Below are 19,878 nucleotides of genomic sequence, written 5' to 3'. Positions count from 1 at the left end.
AGCACAAGAACACGGCATATCACGTGTGTGCGGGCGTGTCCCACGCACACCTGGACTCTGTAACCTGATAAGACACACCCCCACCCACCCTCTGGCCTTCCACATAATGACACCATTGAGCGGAGTTTTTAAATGGAGGTGCAATCACATGACATCCAATTAGCCATTTTAACGTGTACAACTGCACTCCGAGGCATATGGGGCTCACACAGTGCAGCCCCCAACTAAGTGTGTGGTTTCCACACTCTCATCCCTTTCCCGTAATCACACCTCACTCCCCTCCCCCAGTCCCCGGCAACCTCCAACCGGCTTTCCGTGTCTACGGGTGTGTCTAGTCCGGACATTTCATATTAAAGAAATAAAACAATGAGCATTTAGTTACATAAACTGCCTAATATTAGGTGGTAATTCCAAACGTAAATAAGGTAAAAACCTGAGATTTGTGGCTTAAAATGATGTTCTGGAGTTAGGATGTCACAAACCAGTAAAATTTCACAAAGAATCTTGAAGATGGACATTGGCTTACCTCCCTGACAAATAAGAACATTAAAAAAAAATTCAACCAGAAAAGATCTTTTAATAGCACAAAGGACAATCTGAGAATGAAGGAGAGTCCGGCAAATTGAATAAATTTAGCTTTACAAAAACCCATGATTTTTGCCCTTGGCACAGACCTTTGGAAATGACTGATCCTAGACCACCATCCTTGGTCCATTTGAATGCAGGTAAACTAAGTATGCATGCTCCCTGGCCAAAGGGAGCTCCCCCACAAAGACAGCCTAGGGCACGAAGTGGATTTCCTCCTCTAGGAATGAAATCTTTTTGATGGTTAGGAATGACAAGATCTAAATCTAAGCTCAAGAATCAAAGAGGACCGCAGTATTGCAAGAGACACCAACATGCTGTAAGGCAGGGAATGCCACTTCACCCAGTGTGGATGGATGCCAGCCTGTGGTCTGGAGAGCTTACACAGCACGCAGCCGAAGCAACAACCCTGACAAATAAATAAGGGACCTCTGACAGGCAGGTTCTCCCCAGCTTGGCCTTTTAAACCGGGGTATGCATTCTGCGGGCGGGGTGCATAAAGCCACAGGATGAACATGACACTTCCTGGAGCATCGGTTTGACAACGCAGCTAAACCATGCTAAACGCTTTTACTCTAACTATAATAATTATGAAACAGGATACAAGATTCAAATAGCTTTTTAGGACAACACCTGAGACTTCAGAAACCTCAACACCTTGGGGGTTCTCGGTGGATCGAGTCATGAGTCAGGCCAAGGCCCCAAACTCGGACAATAGTGGGCTCGCCTCACTCAGAGTCAGAGGGGCTGCCGGGGAGAGTCTGAACGGTACTATCCTGATCTAACCGACTCTAGCCCACATAGGGCTGCAGGGAGGCCAGAAGGGCGAAGAAACTGGTTCTAAAATTTACATGGAAACACAGAGGACCCTGACTACAAAACAATTCTGAAAAAGAACAAAACTGGAGGACTCCCATTTCCTGATTTTAAAAAGTTTTGACAAAGCTACAGCGGTCAAAGCTACAGACATATAGGCCAACGGAACAGAACAGAGTCCAGAAATAAACCCACACATTATGGTCCACTGACTTTTAACAAGCGTGCCAAGCCCATTCAGTGGGGGAAAGGACAGTCTTTTCAACAAACGGTGCTGGGAAAAATTGGATGTCCGCTTGCAAAAGGATGAGGTTGGACCCTTACCTAAGACCATATACAAAAAATAACTCACAATGGATCGAAGACCAACTAAGATCACAAAACTCTTAGAAGAAAACACAGGAGCAAATCTTTGGATTACGCAGTGGTTTCTTAGATCTTAGCACCAAAACCACAAGCAGCAAGAGACAAATCAGATAAACTGGACTTCACCCAAATTAGAAACTCCTGAGCGAGAAATGAGATCATCAAGAAAGTGAAAAGATGCCCTACAGATGGGGAGAAAATAGTTGCAAAGCGCATCTGTGATAAGGGACTGCTGTTCATCTGTGATAAGGGGCCATGAAGACTCTGCAGTGAGTTGTGACTGTCACCCTGGCCTGCGTCCTTCAGGCCCTTCCACACGCCACCGATGTCTGTCAGCTCTTCACTCCTCACTGGTTCCCCCTGGATTCTTGCAGAGGCACCCCCCCGCCCCCCGCCCCCACCGGGAAAACCAAAGCCACTGGGCCCTACCTTCCCCAACCTCCCCTCCCACCCTAGAAACTTCTGAAAGCCCTGTGTGCTGAAGAGGACACTGCACATCTGGTTCTCAGCAGATCTGGTTTTGACAGCTTTGCCATTTCACACATAAGAAGGGAACAGGGCTGACCGCATGCTGACAAGGTCTGAAATACAGCAAAACTGGTTCACTCACCTAATGAGACGTGATAATGAACGGTCAGTCCAACCAGTAAGACAGGATGTGAGTGAGGCCCTGGCGGGGAAGTCTAGGGGTGACTGACCTGCCCCATCCACCCGCACCCTCGTGCTCTGCCGTCCTCACCAATGAGGGGGTATGCTCAAACAGGCTGGGCCAGGGCGGAGAGTGTGCATGCAGGGAGAAGGACCAACAGAGTTCAATTCTGGTCAAGTCTCAACACAAATCCATGATCTTTTTTTTTTTTTTTTTTTTTAAAAGATTTTATTTATTTATTTGACAGAGAGAGACATAGCGAGAGAGGGAACACAAGCAGAGGGAATGGGTGATGTAGAAACAGGCTTCCCGCAGAGCAGGGAGCCCGAGGCGGGGCTGGACCCCAGGACCCTGGGATCATGACCTGAGCTGAAGGCAGACGCTTAACGACTGAGCCACCCAGGCGCCCCAACAAATCCATGATCTTGGCTTTCCGTAAAAGCACAGCAGTAATTTCCAAAGCACAGAAAAACAGCAGCCTCAGTTTCCAACTGTGAAGATCAGTAATCAGTGTCCGGCCCCCACTTTTAATGCTACGCCTTTTCTTAACTTTTTGAATAGGTAATAGGTAATACCTTTGCATGGTTCAAATACACACACACACACACACACACACACTCATGGTGAAAACCCTGATTTCCTCACCGAAGTATCGCTTTTAGTTTGCCTGCCCTTTGAGCTTCGCTGCGGAACCACAGGAACGTACCCAGAGCCCTCCCTCCGTCGTGGGCTGACAAGAGCGGTGGGCCACACCACTGCGCTCTGTCCTGCCTTTCCCCTCCGTCGCTCTGAAGCCCACCACTAACCAGTCCATAGAGAGATGGTACGTGAGAGAAGCCACTTTCTCAGATTTCTCTCACTACGTCGCCACACCCCATCCCAACACACTCTCTAGTGCGCGAACTAATCCCCCGGCCCCAGCAGCGTCCGGGGACCACCACGGGGCTTACTGAGTGTCGCTTCTCCGGGGAGGCCCTGCCCTGCCCACAGGGCCGGCTCACCCTCCTGGGTGCCGGGCTGAAGCAGGTGCAGACACGCACCTTCAGCACCCAGCACACCGCCAACCACCTGGGGAGAGATTTCTAAATATTTGCCAAAGGAGCAAAACAAGGCTTTAGGTGGCCATGAGGCAGAAGGTCAAAACGAAATTTTGTTCTTTCTGTGTTAGGTACAGTCCATCAAGGTTTCCTCCCTTTTGAAACGAACTCATTTAAACATTTTTCGTCTTACCTTTAACCTCGTTCGGCACAACTAAGGATGTTAGGGCTGCATGCTACCAATGCTTAAGTCAACAAGAGCACACACACAGACTACTTGAAAGCCAGGAATGAGGAAGGAAACATTTGCAGAGCTTTATGAAAATGAGGAACTCGAGTTCACAGACTGTTTTTCTACTACAATGTAAACATCCCCTCAATTGTATACATCATCAATAAATAGTTGTCTTTACTATGGTTTCCCCCTTGGACAAATGCCTATACTAAGTTTTCAGCTAAGCTGCAGACAAAAGATGCCTCTCCCCATCCAGACCTCCATGCTATATACTACTACCAGGAGAACGATGTAGCTAATTTCGTACTAAATTTTAAGAATTACTCATGAGGAATCTTCACGAGTAGTGAGTTTCTGTTCAGCACTGCAAGTACCCCTGTCAGCTTTGTTGAAAATGAAACAAAACACGTGAGTCTCTGAGGATGCACCAGGTCCTTAAGTCAAGTGGAAACCAGTCAGTCCGAGGTCCTCCAATAGGAGCTCCGGGCTCGGCTGAGGGGCGAGTGGGCGAGGGGACATGAGCACCACTGGAGTCTCCCCGGGGTAAATTTCATGCGTGCCCACAAACTCCCGAGGTACGGCCTTACTTTCAGGACCCAGAGTCTGCGTCTCTTTTCTAGATGACGCCAGAATATCAACCAAGCTGGTTTCCGCAGCCCTGCACGCTCCACCACGATACAAACCCGAGAGCAGAAAGTACCGTGTAGATGGTTCTCGGCGGCAGAGGAACCTGCAAGAGCAGCCCCGGTGCGCATTCGGAGGGGTGTGAGAGCCCAGAATGGTGAGTCAGAAGACCCGAGTGCTCATCTGGTCTGTCACCAGCTCCTTGTGGGGACCTCAGGCAAGTCGGGCAGCCTTTCTACTCGGGATTCCACAGCTCTAAAGGTGGGACTAATGATACCTCTCTGCCACCGCATAGGAAAGAGGAAGGTTAATGAACACATGCAGGGAGCTTTGAAGATTAAAGCTTCCTGGGCGCTAATGACCGACAATAACAGTCTGTGTGTCCTCTTCTGATATCCACTCCGCTGCAGCCCGCCGTCCGGACCTGCTCCTAGCAAACCCGTCTCCCCCAACCATTTGTTCTCACGGCTCCACCGTTTTGGAAGACCCTGGAACGACGGTAATGCTCGGTGCCCCGGATGACAGGCAAGAAAGCACGCACAGATGGCGGCTGCTGGACCTGCTCTGGGGCCGCCGTGCCTCGGCTCGGCATGCTCCTAACTGGCATGAATCGTAACACGGGCAGCATGTCTCGCTGTCTCTGGGTGCCAGGGTGAAGGCTGGCCACTGGCTGAGAAGTCCCCGTTTTCTGCCAAAGAACGTTTGCCTGAACATGCTTCTTAAACTTCCCTTTGTCGTTACTGTTTTTCATACTCAGAAGTGAAGTCTGGTGTGGAAAATTATCTGGGGGGCTCCAGGTCCCGCTTCTGTTTCACTCAAAAGGAGGCTCTCCTTTTGTTAAAATAGAGAAAAGGCTCACACAGGCAAACGATCAAGCCCACGTACTAAAGAACAAGACTGTCAACTGCACTGGTTTTTACAGGTTGATATTTGGCTTTAAATAAACACGAGTGCGTGCACACATGCATTCAAACACACGCACCCATCAAAAGGTATTTTTCCAACCTATGTAGGCAGGACAACCTACGTTCAGTTCACTGAATGCAGAGAATTACAACTCACATCAAAATTAAATGCAAAAAAATTTTCAAGACGAGTTATTTTGATAGATGTTTACATGTAACTGATGCACAACATTTAGAAGTAGAAAGTGCAGGGTCTGAACTACTGGAGCTACTGATACTGTATTGTTTGAATTAGAAAAGTCCACCCAAAGGAAGTGAGGCCTTAGGAGGTCAGTTTGCGAAGGCCTCATCTGGGAAACAAAGGACACACAGGAGAAAGGAGTGCTTTAGGGGAGGAAGCAGGGGGCTGGGACAAGGAGGTAGGAATTTCAGGGCACCCTAAATGTGACCTGGTTTCAAGTACAAATTTCGGTTAACCTTTAAGATTAATACCTTTTCAATGCAATGTCATTTGTGACTGACTCTACTGCAAAGAGGAAAAGTGTCTGGAATTATTAGAGTTTTAAAAAACCCTTAGTCGCTGGACAGCCACGTAAGTTTTCTAAGGCAAAGCATTTCTCCTAAGAATAAAGTAAAAGGAGGCACTTGCTCATTCTCATGACATGCTTTTGTCCTCAGGGATACGAGACCAACACGAATCTAAGCACCTTTCTTTCAATTCCTTTGAAAATAGGTAATTTAATCAAATGCATATCTTATCTATCTATCTATCATCTGTCTTTAAGCAATCTCTACATCCAACATGGGGCTCGAACTCAGGACCCCGAGATCAAGAGTCACACGCTCCCCCTGACAGCTGGCCAGGCGCCCCTCTACTGCATCTTTAAACTAAGGCATTTGCAGACTCAGGAGGGTATGGAGACTTGGTCAAGGACCCCAGCAAATGACCATCAGGCCCGGACCGTGGATCTGAGAGCTCTGGGTTCTGGTAGGAAGGGGCAGGTCACTAAACTAACAAGACCTCCATGTTTCCAACCTCTACTGAAAGATTTTTAGAGCGAGCACAGGAGGGTCAGCGATGCTTTCTGAAGTAAAATGTCTCCCTGGGACCAGGTCTCAAGCGTGGAGAAGCAAAAAGCCACATTTCTGGCAGCCTTGCATGGCAGGAGTGGCCTAAGTTCTAGGCGGACAGTTCGAGGTTCCTTCCGGCCTTGCACTCACTGGTCAGGTGTGCTCGGGGGATGGTTTCTGACGCCCGTAAACGAGCACAGAGCTTCTCTCCTGCCAGCCTGTGGGTGTTAAGGGCCTCTGACAGCCCCTGGGACAGTCCCAGGCATGTGGGAGGTGCTCCACAGGTGCTCCTCCCAGGGGCCCACCTGGTCCAAGAGTTTAAGCCCAATTAGCAGGAAGACGTGGAAGACCACACTTAGTTTATGTCACACCCATGTACACGGTTCGATACAGGACAGTATAACGTAACGATGTCACCTTGGGGCATCACAGCGCCGCAGACAGAGATCAGATACTCAAAACCTGTAAAAAGTGTACATTTCTAAAACCGCTCTCATGTCAATCTTTTTCTTAAGTAAACAAAAAATACTTTATACTTTCTGTGAATACGAACATATATTATGTATGTGAACAGGCACGCACATCTGGGATGATACACAGTGAACCCAAACAATTAACTTTGAGATCGTAGGAAAGCTAGGAGGCTGATCTGGGGGAGTCAGGCCAGAGAGAATTTTAGATTTGTAAGTAAAACAAATTTTCAAAGTGGCTGTATTCACATATGGATTTTTTTTTTTTTAAGATTTTAAAAAAGACACCAGGAAGCGGACTAAGGTAGAAAGGGAGGCTCTGTGTCCCGGGTGACTTTACCCCCCCATGGTGCAGGCTCGGGGCACAGGCAGCATCCTGTCACTGTGGCCTGAGAGACCTGCTCCCACTACCAGCTGACTGACTTTAATTTGGATTTTTTTTTTTTTTTTTTTGAGGTGACGGGAAAGAGAAAAAAATACAGAGGCTTGGTAAAAATAGGGCCAGGGTCACATCCAGCCCAAGGTAGAGAGATTTCCCAGGCCAGTGGCTTCTAATTTTTTTGGTGTCAGGACCTACGTACACTCTAAAAAATTCAAAAAAAATTTTCAAAAAATTGTGGATATCGTTCCTTGATTCTACGCTAACATTCAACAAGTGGTAGTTTCTCAAAAATCAGTTGCAACACAGAAGCTGAAACTATACTGATGGATAGTTTACGCCCAGACCCCATGGTGTGTCCTACACGCTGAACGTCTCTTCTGCCTACACGTGTTGGTAGCATCATTTCCTGCTCATTTGGAACGTGCTGGTGTGTGGGGTTATGCAGACCTTCCACAGAACACATCGGGAAGCCCCATTTGTTAACATTACCAGGATCGTCAGCGTGAGGAGCAGCCAAGCTCACGTTGGCAGATACAAGTCTTCCGAAATTCAAATTTTTTGCCTGCAAGCTTGAATTTTATCGTGGGCAACAAGGAGTGTCACTCCTGTTTCCTTTGAATTGGCTGACTCACGTCATTACTTTTCAAGACAGTGTGTCTGCCTTTTGTTCTTTCAAATAAGAATGTCGGTCCTGGAAAAAGGGGCTAGTTCAGCTTGTAACTCGCACAACCATTTCGGCTTTGGAGACAAGCCCCCACGCTCCAGCATGCCAGAGGGCTCCGCGTTCCGTCACAAAGAACATCGAAAGGTGGGTGGCCAGGGTTGAAATGGAATAAAACGAACCGCCTCCAGCTTCCCCAAGGACATTGCCGGGTCAGGCTGGTGGGCACGTGGTGGAACGCAGCATCACCTGCTCTGGGGAAGGAGGGTGTCACCCACCACTGCCTTTGCACCTTTGGGGCAGATGGCCCCACCGTGACAGAGGTACGAGGCCTTGGCACTCTTGTGAAGACAGTTTTGGCCTTGCACATCCCTTGAAAGCATCTCTGGGACCCCAGGGGCCCCAGGACCACACTTGTGAACTCTGTCCTGTGCAGAGACTGAGGACACCTTCACAGCCTCAGAGTTCTGAAACTACGGTCATCAAATGGGTCTACCACATGAAGGTGAAAAAAACCAATTCCTAGTTGTGTATGTACCCAAACTGTCTGCAAACGCAAACCCACATGCATGTGCACACCCTCCCCATCTCCTCCTCCTCGAGGCCTACCAAGAATAAGGGACCCGAGATGAGGGAGATTGGGCTTGTTCCCTCCAGTGAAACATTACTATTCTCATAACTTTGTAAGTCAGAAGACTGAAATCAGAACGCATCGCTCGTGAATGACACAACCAGCAGACAAAAATCCTAAAGGAGTACAGAAGTGCATGTGCATCAGTGACAAAGGACAGATCAGCCGGTGTTCAACGGGGCAAGTGCTATGGTCAACACCACAGCATGAACACTTAAAACAGTAAGCGTGAGTCCCACATCGGGCTCTGTGCTCAGCAGGGAGTCTGCTTCTCCCTCTCCCTCTGCTGCTCCCCTGCTTGCGCGCCTTCTCTCTCTCAGATAAATAAAATCTTTAGGAAAAAAAATAAACACAACTAAAGGGGAACGACAACGGAAGTCATCCTGTTTGGGACTAATCACAGATCATGTACCTCTGACTCTGAAAACAGCATTCTTCCTGAACGTTAGCGAAAGACCTTCTTCAAAAGCGTTAACAGAGGGAGGGGAGGAACGTAAGCAAACGCTCATCTCCTGTTTCACGGAGCCGACCGAGCAGACCAGACCCGAGAGCGCTGCAGGACTGAGCACAGGGACTAGCGAGGCCACCAAGGTGGTGCTTGCCATCGCCTTACTGGGTACTTTTATACACCGTCTCTAAGCAGGACACAGTCCACATGCCACGATTACCGATGACGCTCGTTTCTTCAGGCGGTGAAATGGCAAGCCAAGCGCGAGAGGAGAGGAGGCTTGGTGAGTGGGGGAGGGAGACAGAAACAGATATGCTTCAAGATGAACCAACCGGGGTAACACAGCGGAAGGGAAAAAAAAAGTGTGGTTAAGATGCTGGGCTCCGAAGTCCACGTAGCAAAGGGGTGACAAGTTGTGGGGAGCCTCGCAAGGCTTCAGGCACCATTTTAAGCCCTTCAGATGCACTCGTTCCTTTTACCCTCCTAAAACCGGTCAGCTTGCCCAGGATGGCTCCGCCGGCCAGTGCAGGGTTGGGGACGCAGAGCCCGGAGCACCTCTGCCTCTCCCGCTCAGAGGGAACCCTGGTTTAACCTGCGGGTGTGCCTGAAAGGCTGCTATGCTTTAGAAGACCAATAACAACGCCAACAAACGTCCAAAAAGGTGTACACCCCCAAAATACTGATGGTGACACGATGCTGCTGTCCGGGCGGCATGTGCTTAGCAGCTGTGCCCACTGGCCCCTCAACGCTGCCCGCCCAGGACGGCCGAACCCTCACCTCATTATTTCAGCAACAGCCACTGATTTGGCAAGTGGAATAAAGGCAGAAAGAGGAAAAGCCAAAACTTGAGCATAAAGACCACCGCTCACTGTTTAGGAAACAATTTCTGAATAATTAAATTTCCTCTGTACATTTTTTTCTAAAGCAGAACATTTTCAGGATACTTCTAACATTACGAAACAGTGGAAACCTATGTAGAAGCTGAATGAACACTTGGATACCCACTTCCCTAGATTCAACAGTTGTTCATATTTTAGTGTTTTGCTTTACGGTAATTTTTCTCTGTGTTATTTCAAGAAAGCTGAAGCGCTCTTCATACTGCACTGCTAAATCCTCCATCTCCAGTCCCTAAGAAGAAGGACCGTGTCTACGACACCCCCACCCCTTTGCTGCACCCAGAATACTAACAGTTGATTCCACAGCACCCCGTATCATTCTGCACTCAACTTTCTCCAATTGCCCCCAAAATGTCTTCTACATTGGGTTTTTGTTTTGTTTTTTAGAACAAAGGTCTGATATAGATTCACTTACTGTATTTGTTATGTCTCTTTATTTTTTAACAGACGGGCTTTTGACTTATGAACAATTCAAGGGCCAAATGCAAAACCAGAGTCACCTGCTCTAATTCTCTGTCCTCACGGACTCCAGTCAGTGTCCTTCCAAGATGAAAAGAAGACTTTCCTTTCAGTACGTTAGTGAGAGAAACTAATCACCCCCTGTTCTGGAGCTCTCCACATCTCCACATGCTTGGTGGTCCTATTTCCATCTGCTAGGGAAGAGGTTTAGTCTGAAGCCAGGCCCAGCACAGAGTGGTTACCCGTGTCCACCTTTTTAACCAGTTCCCTTGGACAGCTTCTCATGAGCCTGACAAGTACTGTCTGACTGATCAAGTAGTTAGCTAGAAAATACACCAAATCAACAGTATCTGAATGGTCCTTCAGAGAAACAGCCTTTTCTGTTCAATCCACCAACAGTGACTGAGTGCTTACACTCTAGGGATGATGCTAGAGGTCATGGGAAATATCCAGCTGACCATGACCTTCCTCAGGATGCTTACAATTCGTGGAGGAGGCCAGAAAAGAAAGCCCATAATCAACACCTGGCAGATGAGGTGGTGAAACAGGACAGTGGGGAAGGGGAAGGTCGTGCTGAGAACGGACGGGCGCAGTGCAGCAAGCTCTCCGGTTGTCAACCTTGTGTCTTTATTTTTCTCTCATTCTTCATATTTTAGTGAAAAAATTCTGGGAGTTTAGCTTTTGCTGCCAGGCAGGAGTCGTGATCGGAAAACCCTTGGAAGACATTATACCCAAGTTCAAGGGAAGACTGATGAACAAAAAGAGTGCGGACTTGACGCAAACACCCCCCACCTCAAGGGAGATCCGTTACTTTGGTTACCTTTCACACACCCTCAGGAATACAAAAGAAACGACGTTGCATACAGGATCACTCCAGGTAAGCTTTAAAGGTGTATTTCTAAAAAGTTGCTTCAGAGAGAAGGACAGGTGCACAACATCCAGATGTTTGTGAAGTAGAACTCCTGAGCTGATCTGAGGCACTAGGCAGAGAGACGTTCACGGGTCTGAGCTTTCGAGAGGTCTTTTATTTTTGGTCACCACTGAAACGCTGGGGGAATGTGGATACCACTGGGCACCGCCCTCACTGTGATCACATCGCGCAGGAGAGCGGGCCCTCTAGCCAGCCACCTGCATCGTGCACAGGGGTCAGGAGCTTTGCTGGCTGAGCCACTGGATCCGCTCTGACCTCCACACTGCCTCTGGCCCCTTTTACTCGTGAGAAAACAAACTTCTGCAGTTAGACCTCAACATCGCAGGAAAAATGGGTTCCCACCAAAGGAATAGTTTGCTCTTGAGCTCCCCAAGGGGCCACAGCTAGATCGCAGTCCTTCAAAGACAGACTCATCAACCGAGTGAGTTTATGAACAACTAGACCAAGATGCAGTTGACTCTCTGGAGGCCGGAATTACACAGCTGGAAAGGGGTCAAGAGCTCTCTCCTCTCTGGCCATTCACATCTTTTTGGCCTTAAACCTGATTCTGGAAGTGACACGTTGTACTACACCAACAGGCCATTCAAAAACTCACGGAATGGTCTAGAACGGGGGTTGGCAAACTGGGTCCCATGGGCCAGATCTGGCTTGTCACCTGCTTTTGTAAATAAAGCTTTACCGGAACACAGGCGTGCCTATTCATTTACTTACTGCCTATGTCTGCTTTCCTGGCCAAAACTATTTATTTACAGGCACACCTCATTTTACTGCGCCTCACAGACACTGTGTTTTTTTTACAAATTGAAGGTCTGCGGCAACCTTGCGTTAGGCAGGTCTGTGGGCGCCATTTTTCCCACAGCATTTTGCTCACTTTGCGTCTCTGTGTCCCAGTGTGATCATTCTCGCAGTGTACCAAACTTTCTCATTATTATTGTATCTGTTACGATGACCTGTGACCAGTGATGACAGCCTGCTGAGAGTTCAGGCAATGGTCAGCATTTTTCAGCAATGAAGTATTTTTAAATCAAGGTATGTGCACTGTTCCTGTCACTTAATGGACTAGAGCAGAGTGCAAACGTGACTTCTGCAGGCGCTGGGAAGCCAAAAACTTCATCAGACTTGATTTGCGGTGACATGAGGTTTCCTGCGGGATCTGGAACAGAACCTGCGACATCTCCGAGGTAGGCTGGCCCTTTTCTGAAAAAGCGTGGACCCCAGTCTAAACCTGCGCTGTCACAACAAAAGCCACAGACACAAGTGTCTACTTAAATTTGAGTAACTCTCATGAAATAAAATCCCAAATCCAGTTTCTGAGGGGCACTGGCCACATTTTACGTGCTCCCTGGTCAGAGGTGTCTGGGGCCACCGCCGTGGTCAGCACGGAGAACGTCGTCACCAACAGAGGCAGTTCTCTTGGACAGCGCTGGGAGACCAGGATTTAAGTCATCGAGCTAAATTTACAGCCGTCAAGTTCAGGTGACACGCTCTCCTTCTACAGACAGAAAAGTTTATGTAGATTTCAACAGTGTGTCCCTCTCACGCTTGAACTTTTATAGGATATGCCAATTCACCACATTAAATTGCAAACTCTAGATTATTTAATAGAAGAGAACTGTCCAACCCACTGGGACTACTAATCAGTTCAGTGATCGGATTGATTTATTTGTTTACTCATGCCACCCACCCCGCAGGGGGCTGTAAACTCCCAAAGCTGGGCCATGGGGCTCGCTTCCTGTGGTGAGTTAGGGACCTGCTTGGCACAGCATGGTAGGGGAACTGACAGACAGATGTAAAATAAAGAAAGAAATGGAACCCCGGGCTCAAACTGTCACACACAAGAGGCCAATAAAACAGATAAATGTTGATAAGGCACTGGGAAAAACCGCGAGTATAATCCTGTGGCAAAAGGTTCTACAAACTGCCCAAATTTCTATTTTAAGTTTTTTTTTTTAAAAAAAAAAAAAAAAAAAAAAAGATGCCAAACAAGACAACACAAATGCCTGGGTTTGGATTCTGGCCCAACCATGTGCAGGCTGTGTGTGTGACCTTGGAAGGTCATTTTCCCTTCTGTGTGGAAGACCCCCTCCTCCCTAAATGGGAACCGTGGTGCACCCTGAGAGGGAGGCAGCCCTCAGCGTCGCCCCCTCCTGGCTGCCGCCTCTCCCCAGCATCATCACATCAGTCCCTGCTCTCCCAGCACCTGCGTACCCCCTGCACAGGGGGCAGGGCCCCTGTGGGTCTCTCCACAAAACCACTGGCTCTGGGGTGGGGCTGCGCCTCTCAGTCACGGTCACTGACCCACAGCACCGGACATCACAGGAGAGCAGCTGACTGGGTGTTCAGCTGGTCGAGAATCTAAAAACCAATGTAAGTAAAACCAATCTTGCTGAACTGCACACTAACATGCTTGCTCCAAAACTGCTTATGAGTAAACACAGTGTTCTTCAAGTTTTGAAATTAGAAATTATTCCCATTTGAATTAAGAGTTAGTTTCAGGTCCCTTCAGGTCACCCCCTCTTAAAAACTCAAATCTCTTTCAGGTTAATACACCCCACTACTTTTTCCCTCCACAGTCAGACAGCAACCAACCAGTGACTCAACCAAAGGTAAAAAACCCAACCTGGCTATAATAAAGTCTTGGAGTGAAATTAAAAAAAAATCAGTGTGGTATCATAGGACACAAAACCAAGTAATTCCATTTCAGAATAAACCCTTAGCTCAAAAAATGACGGGGGCCTTAAGTGTTTACTAAAATCAGAAAAACTCACGAACCAAAATAACCTACGTTATTTGTAAGGTATCTTAAAACTATAAAAATATATTTTATATGTAATAAAATTATCTGATTGCTAACTAGTCAGTATTTAAGAACTAACTTAAACCTAAACACAGTTACATTTTGCTTTTACCCGTTTGGTTCCTGCCATTAAAATAACTACATGCTGTCAACACTGGCTCCTTTCTGGGCACACACCCTAAAACAATGAATGCGTAGCCCAACCTAAAGGTTGGTCACTGTGGGTATTAATTTTCACCAGCTTTATTAAAGAGGGTTTGGAGAGAAAAGCAACACCCATTTTATTCCAACAGATTGAGTATTCGTGTGGTTTATCTTCCCTGGATACACCCTAGGATCTGAAAAATCTTGTCCGGCATTTTAGTCATAAGGACTATTAGTCACCTAGGAATATTGCCCCCACCCTTCCTTAACACGGGTCCTCAGAGGAGATTCTGACAGTGACAACTGTTTTGTCAGGGCGTAGCTGTGACATTTTATACATTTTAAAGTGATCTGATAAAGCTTAACGTCCATTTTCTGTGTCTCTCAATTATGAACAAAAAAATTTTATATAACACGTGCTTGAAAATGCCAACTAAGAACAAGTATACTACTACCCGGATACTTATATTTTAATGTAATAATTATTAATTACTATGGTAATTGTGCTTTTCAGCTCAATTCTGAACCCAAATTTTGTATAAACTACCAAGAAGCAAGCGAGACCCACGTACATCACACTGGAAACTTGTTGCTGTTTTAAATTTTAAAGTCAAACGTCAATACGGAGCCTATTTAAATGCCAAATATTTCCTACTACTCCATGAACACACTAACATCTCAGACATTATGACCCACAATAGATTTCTGTATCTCAAAGCTTGAGCATATGTCTCTCTGAGGCTCCACGGCAGGAATGAAAACAACCCCTTTAAAGGAAGTTCTCTTCCGAGCATTTCTGCATTATTTCCTGACGGTTCATCTTCATGACGGAGATGTGCCCCCGATGAAACGTTTGCAGCGTCGAGCGACCCAGATGTAACAGAAACTCTGCGGACAGACAACTTGGCCCGGCGCTGCCGCCCGCCTCTCCTTCCCACCTCCACCCAATACCTTCCCCGGGCAGTGACTTCACATCCTTTGACATCAGCACGGCTCGGAAAGGGGGATGGGAGAGCGAGCAGAAAGCAGAAAAACCAGCTTTGAACTATGCGTGCAAGGCCTCTCTCAAGACTCCGATTCCGCGAGTCTTCGTAAAATGCCAGACCGGGGTGGCACAGCCCACCTCCGCGGGCTAAGTGGGCAGCGCGGCGCGACGGTCTGCCAGCAGGGACTTCCTGCTCCTCTTATCTGAAGCACAATAGCCATTTATTAACTAACCACCGAAGGTTCCGATTCGGCGACACACAATAACTCACCTCGAATATGGAGAAGGGCCACGGGCTGGAAAGGCCCGTTGGAGTTCGCCGCGTCCACCACCATCCTGCTGCCCGCTTTATTACATGTCCACATCTAGACTCCAGCGGGAAAGGCAATGTACTCCTTAAGGCAAGAAACCAGCCTCCATTTTAGTTTAAAAAAAAAGACAAACTGAAGCTCTCTGCAGCTGGAGGGAACTGGCTGCCCCGTGATGTCAGCAGGCATGGGGCTCGCTGATTGGCCCGAAGCTGCAACTTAAAATGACACTAAAAAAACTGCAAATGGAGAGAGCGCCCTGCTCGGCTGTCAGTGTGCACGGCCGGCCGGCTCCCGGCTCCCGGCTCCCGCAGGCTTCGCTCCCCGCTAGCTTCCAGCCCGAGAGCCCCTCTCCGAGGGTGCGGGGGCCGGGGCCGGCCCCCCACCCTCCGCCGGACTGGGAGCGGCCTCGAGTGCCAGCCACGGAAGGCAAGTGCGTGCGAGCCGCAGGAACTCCACTGCCGGCGCCCCGGGGCCGGGCCCCCAAAGTCAGAGGCGCCTCATTCCCGCCTGGCCGCCGGCAGCTCCGGGTTCCAGGCGCTCCGACATCCGAACCGGAGTTAGCACGTGGGCAACCCGGGTTTCGCGGTGTTTAGGCAAATGGCTATTCAAACATTATGCAATCCCAAGCCGCTAGTGTGGACTCGGGCTCAGCCCCTCCTATTGCCGAGTTATGAGCTGGATCCTCAAACGCTGGTTTGTTTTTTTTTTTCCCTCGGGATCTAGTGTTTTTATTGGGAAATTCAGTTAAAAAACTGCACGGGAAATGAAAGCTTCCTTAAACTGAATAGCTAGAAAGCGCTACAGATTAAAGGCAGTTAAAGCGATAAAATGAAATGCAGTGTTCGTTTTTTATCTTAGAGATGGCAACACGTTAGATACTTTGAAGTTTATAGAAATTTAAGTTTAAAATCTCTAAGCTACAAAAGGATATTTCCCTTGTTATGAGGCTAATTTTAAAAGCTCTTATTTAGATCTTTGTTTCTTATCTTAAAAAAGAGTTAATGTAAAAAGCTGTGCCAAGGAGACAGACCTTTCTGGAGTTTGAGGAGGGGATCAAAGAGATGATCCCCTAACAAAAAGAAGTATCACTGCTACCTCCAACTAAAAACAAACTGCAGGGAAAGTCACCGACGGGTACAACGGAAAACAGATGCCTCACTTCTTGACACACACACAACCAAGTTTGTTCAAACCACATCTCTTTTCATGCGTTCTCCTACAACTCCCCTGTGTGAACCGGAACGCCAAAGCCCTCTGCTCTCTAGACCTCTTCAATAGTAAGAAACAGCTGAGATGCAAGAGGGGTTAGCAGTTGCACCTGTGGGCTGGCACGCCCTGTAATTCGAGGAATGAGTGAGCCGCTACAATTGTCCAGGGGTGTTCAGCAAGGCCCCGTCACTAGCAAGAAGGCAGTTTTTACAATATGCATCAATATCGACCACAAAAATAAATTAAGTAAAGGCAAACCAAATCCCACCCGGGCCTCCCTCTTTCCCAGAGCTGAAGGATGCTGCTGGATTCCAGGGCTGGCCATGCAGTTATTTACAACAAGCGATGGGGACCCGTCCTTAGCCACCTGCGCATACTTGGCCTTGCACCTGCCTGGCTCCTCCTCTGGCTGAACAAAAACTGCCCGTGCTTCCAGTCAGGTAATGTGAATTTAAATTCTGGCTGCTGACCCGCTGGGTTGTCAGATCGCAGGAAGGACGGCTCTCCTAGGATCACCACCACCTTCTCACCCAGGGAGTGATGTCAGATGAACTCAGACGTGTGTGCAATGAGGAACGAGGTGCGCAGGGGCCTTAGTAGGGGGTCCGGAGCAGATGCTTCCCACAGATCCGTACTTTAAAGAGACAGAGACCTGGCCTCAAATGATTTGATGTTTCATAGGATATGAGAAGGGGAAACGTGCCTGTCCCAAGACTGTGCTGATGAGCGAAAATCAAGAGATGAGGGGGAAAGACTTCTAGGATCTTTACATAAAATATACAGATGAGAAGTCAACGAACAAGTGAAGAGGTTTCTTGATGTATTTTTCCTAATGATCTCAGATCAAAGGATCTCAACTTTATTAGTGATTTCCCCCCCATGCTCTTCTGAAGACTTGTACATATAAAGTAGTTCTTTAAAGAACCTAAGGACTATGATCTGGAAATCACTGATGAAACACACCCTAAACATAAATAAGCAAAGAAACAAATGAGTAATATGGAGAGAGGAAAAAAACACTTGAACAAATACACAGAAGGCGGGCTCCTGGACTGGAAGGGTAAATACTATAAATATACTGTTCTTTTCCCCCCCAAACTGATTTACAGGTGTAAAGCAATTCCAGTCAAAATTTGGTTGGGTCTCTTTATTTTCCTGACACATTTTTTTCCCCTTGACAAAACAGTTCTAAAGTTCCTCTGGAAAAATAAAAAGCAAGAGAATGAGATTACTTGTGAGGAAGGCTAGTCCTACCCACCGGAAAGCTTGTGAATTCATGCCGGTGTAATGAGAGCCTAAGAGGCAGGTCGGGTCCATGGGATGAAGCTACAGCCCCCAGAGCGGGAAGCACATGCATCCAAGTGTATTATTACGACAAAGAATGACTCTCGCATCAGTGGAAAGGGGAAGATTAGTTAGATAACTGGTTGGTGATGTGGGGATAAGCCAATTTAAGTCTTCACACCAAAACAAAACCTGAGATGAGTTAAGTAAAAAACCAAACCAAAATCACCCCCTTACCCCCCACGTCCCTACAGCTTTCAGAAGGGAAGTCGAGTATCAAGAGAATAGGGCATTTAAAAACAACGGACAAACCCTTATTGGATATTGCTCACATTAAAAAATTTACAAATTTCTGGATGTTCCCTCCAAAAAACCAGAGGAAACATAGAGGCTGTAAATACAAGGAGTTAAATATACACCAGAGTTGATTATAAAAAACGGGGCCTAGATGTTGAAATGATTCAGTTCACAAAAGACCTGCAAGTGATCAACACTTGCATAAAAAAGTATTTCTCTGCCCATCAAACCAGCAATCATTTCAACAAATGACAGTTACTCGGCACTGGTAAAGGCATGCCGTGACCCTGCCAACAAATCTGTAAGTTGTTTGGATCCTTCCGGAATTAAAATCATCTGGCAATATGGATCAGGATTCTCTAAGTAATTTTACGCCTGGGAATCTATTCTAGAAATGTTTCTATTCTAGAAACATAGTAGTAGAGTGAGCATCACATTTTAATATGTTAAAAATTGTGCTAAAATACACATTACATAAAATTCACTGTCTTAACCACTTTGAAGTACACAGCTCAGTGGTATTAAGTCCATTTACATTATTGTGCAGCTGCTGCCACCATCCAGCCACAGAACTCTCTTCACCCTGCAAAACCGACACTCTGTCCCCATTAAACAAGAACTCCCTCTCCCCCCGCCCCCCCATCCTCCGACACCCCCGACCCCCGTTCTGCTTCTGTCTCTGTGGACCTGACCACCCCACGGGCCCCATCCAAGTGGAATCAGGCAGGCTTTGTCCTGGGACTGGCTTACTTCCCTCGGTGTAACGTCCTCGAGGTCCGCCCCGTCAGAGCAGGTGGCAAGAGCTCCTTCCTTTGTAAGACTGAAGGATATTCCGTGGTGCGAACAGACCCCGTGCCGTCCCATTCATCCACAGATGGCCGTTCGGGCTGCCTCTGCCTCCGGGCTACTGTGAATAAAGCCGCGATAACATGGGTGTGCCGTGTCTATTTTAAGTCCCTCCTTCCAACTCCTTGGGATGTACCCCCAGAAGCGGAATCGCTGGGACATACGGCATTCCTATGTTTAACTCTCAGAGGAGCTGCCGTGCTTTTTCCCACAGCAGAAGCAGCATTTCATATTCCCACCAACAGCGCACAGGGCTCCAATTTCTCCACATCCTCGCCAACACTGGTTGTTGTTTTTGTTTTTTTAAAGATTTTATTTATTTGACAGAGAGAGACAGCGAGAAAGGGAACACAAGCAGGCGGAGTGGGAGAGGGAGAAGCAGGCTTCCCGCAGAGCAGGGAACCCGATGCGGGGCTCGATCCCAGGACCCCGGGATCATGACCTGAGCCGAAGGCAGACTCTTTTTTTTTTTTTTTAAAGATTTTATTTATTTATTTGACAGAGAGAGAGACAGCGAGAGAGGGAACACAAGCAGGCGGAGTGGGAGAGGGAGAAGCAGACTTCCCACTGAGCAGGGAGCCCGATGCGGGGCTCCATCTCACGACCCTGAGAGCATGACCTGAGCCGAAACCAAGAGCCCCATGCTCAACCAACTGAGCCACCCAGGCGCCCTGAGTTACTCTCTGGGTGTGGTGTGACGTAGGGGTCCAACTTCACTCTTCTGCGTGTGGACATCCAATTCTTCTAGGGCCATTTGTTCAACAGGCTGTCCTTCCCCCATCGAGTGGGTGGCACCCTTGCTGAAAACCATGTGATGGGTTTATTTCCGGGCTCTCCAG

At 47.7% G+C, this 19,878-nt stretch overlaps 1 protein-coding gene across 8 annotated transcripts in view; it reads right to left on the bottom strand.

Annotated features, from left to right (window-relative positions):
* Positions 1-19,878, bottom strand: part of PPP2R5C (protein phosphatase 2 regulatory subunit B'gamma) — a 120,153-nt gene that overhangs the window by 76,542 nt on the left and 23,733 nt on the right. Inside the window, exon 1 of one of the 8 annotated variants that reach the window (XM_045901537.3) lies at positions 15,364-15,945. The exons of 6 other annotated variants lie outside the window; for them this stretch is intronic. In XM_045901537.3, the coding sequence (XP_045757493.1) occupies positions 15,364-15,457 (94 nt within the window). In that variant the 5' untranslated portion in view covers positions 15,458-15,945. Of the gene's footprint in view, positions 1-15,363; positions 15,946-19,878 lie in introns of those variants that run through there. One more of the 8 variants, XM_045901539.3, reaches the window with a different exon arrangement.

Source organism: Mirounga angustirostris, unplaced genomic scaffold (assembly GCF_029215605.1).
Source record: "Mirounga angustirostris isolate CCGP_5_RB_7025 unplaced genomic scaffold, mMirAng1.0.hap1 SCAF_9, whole genome shotgun sequence".
Classification (NCBI taxonomy): Eukaryota; Metazoa; Chordata; class Mammalia; order Carnivora; family Phocidae; genus Mirounga; species Mirounga angustirostris.
Note: the sequence above shows the minus strand (reverse complement) of the source record. Positions and strands in the feature narration are given on the sequence as shown.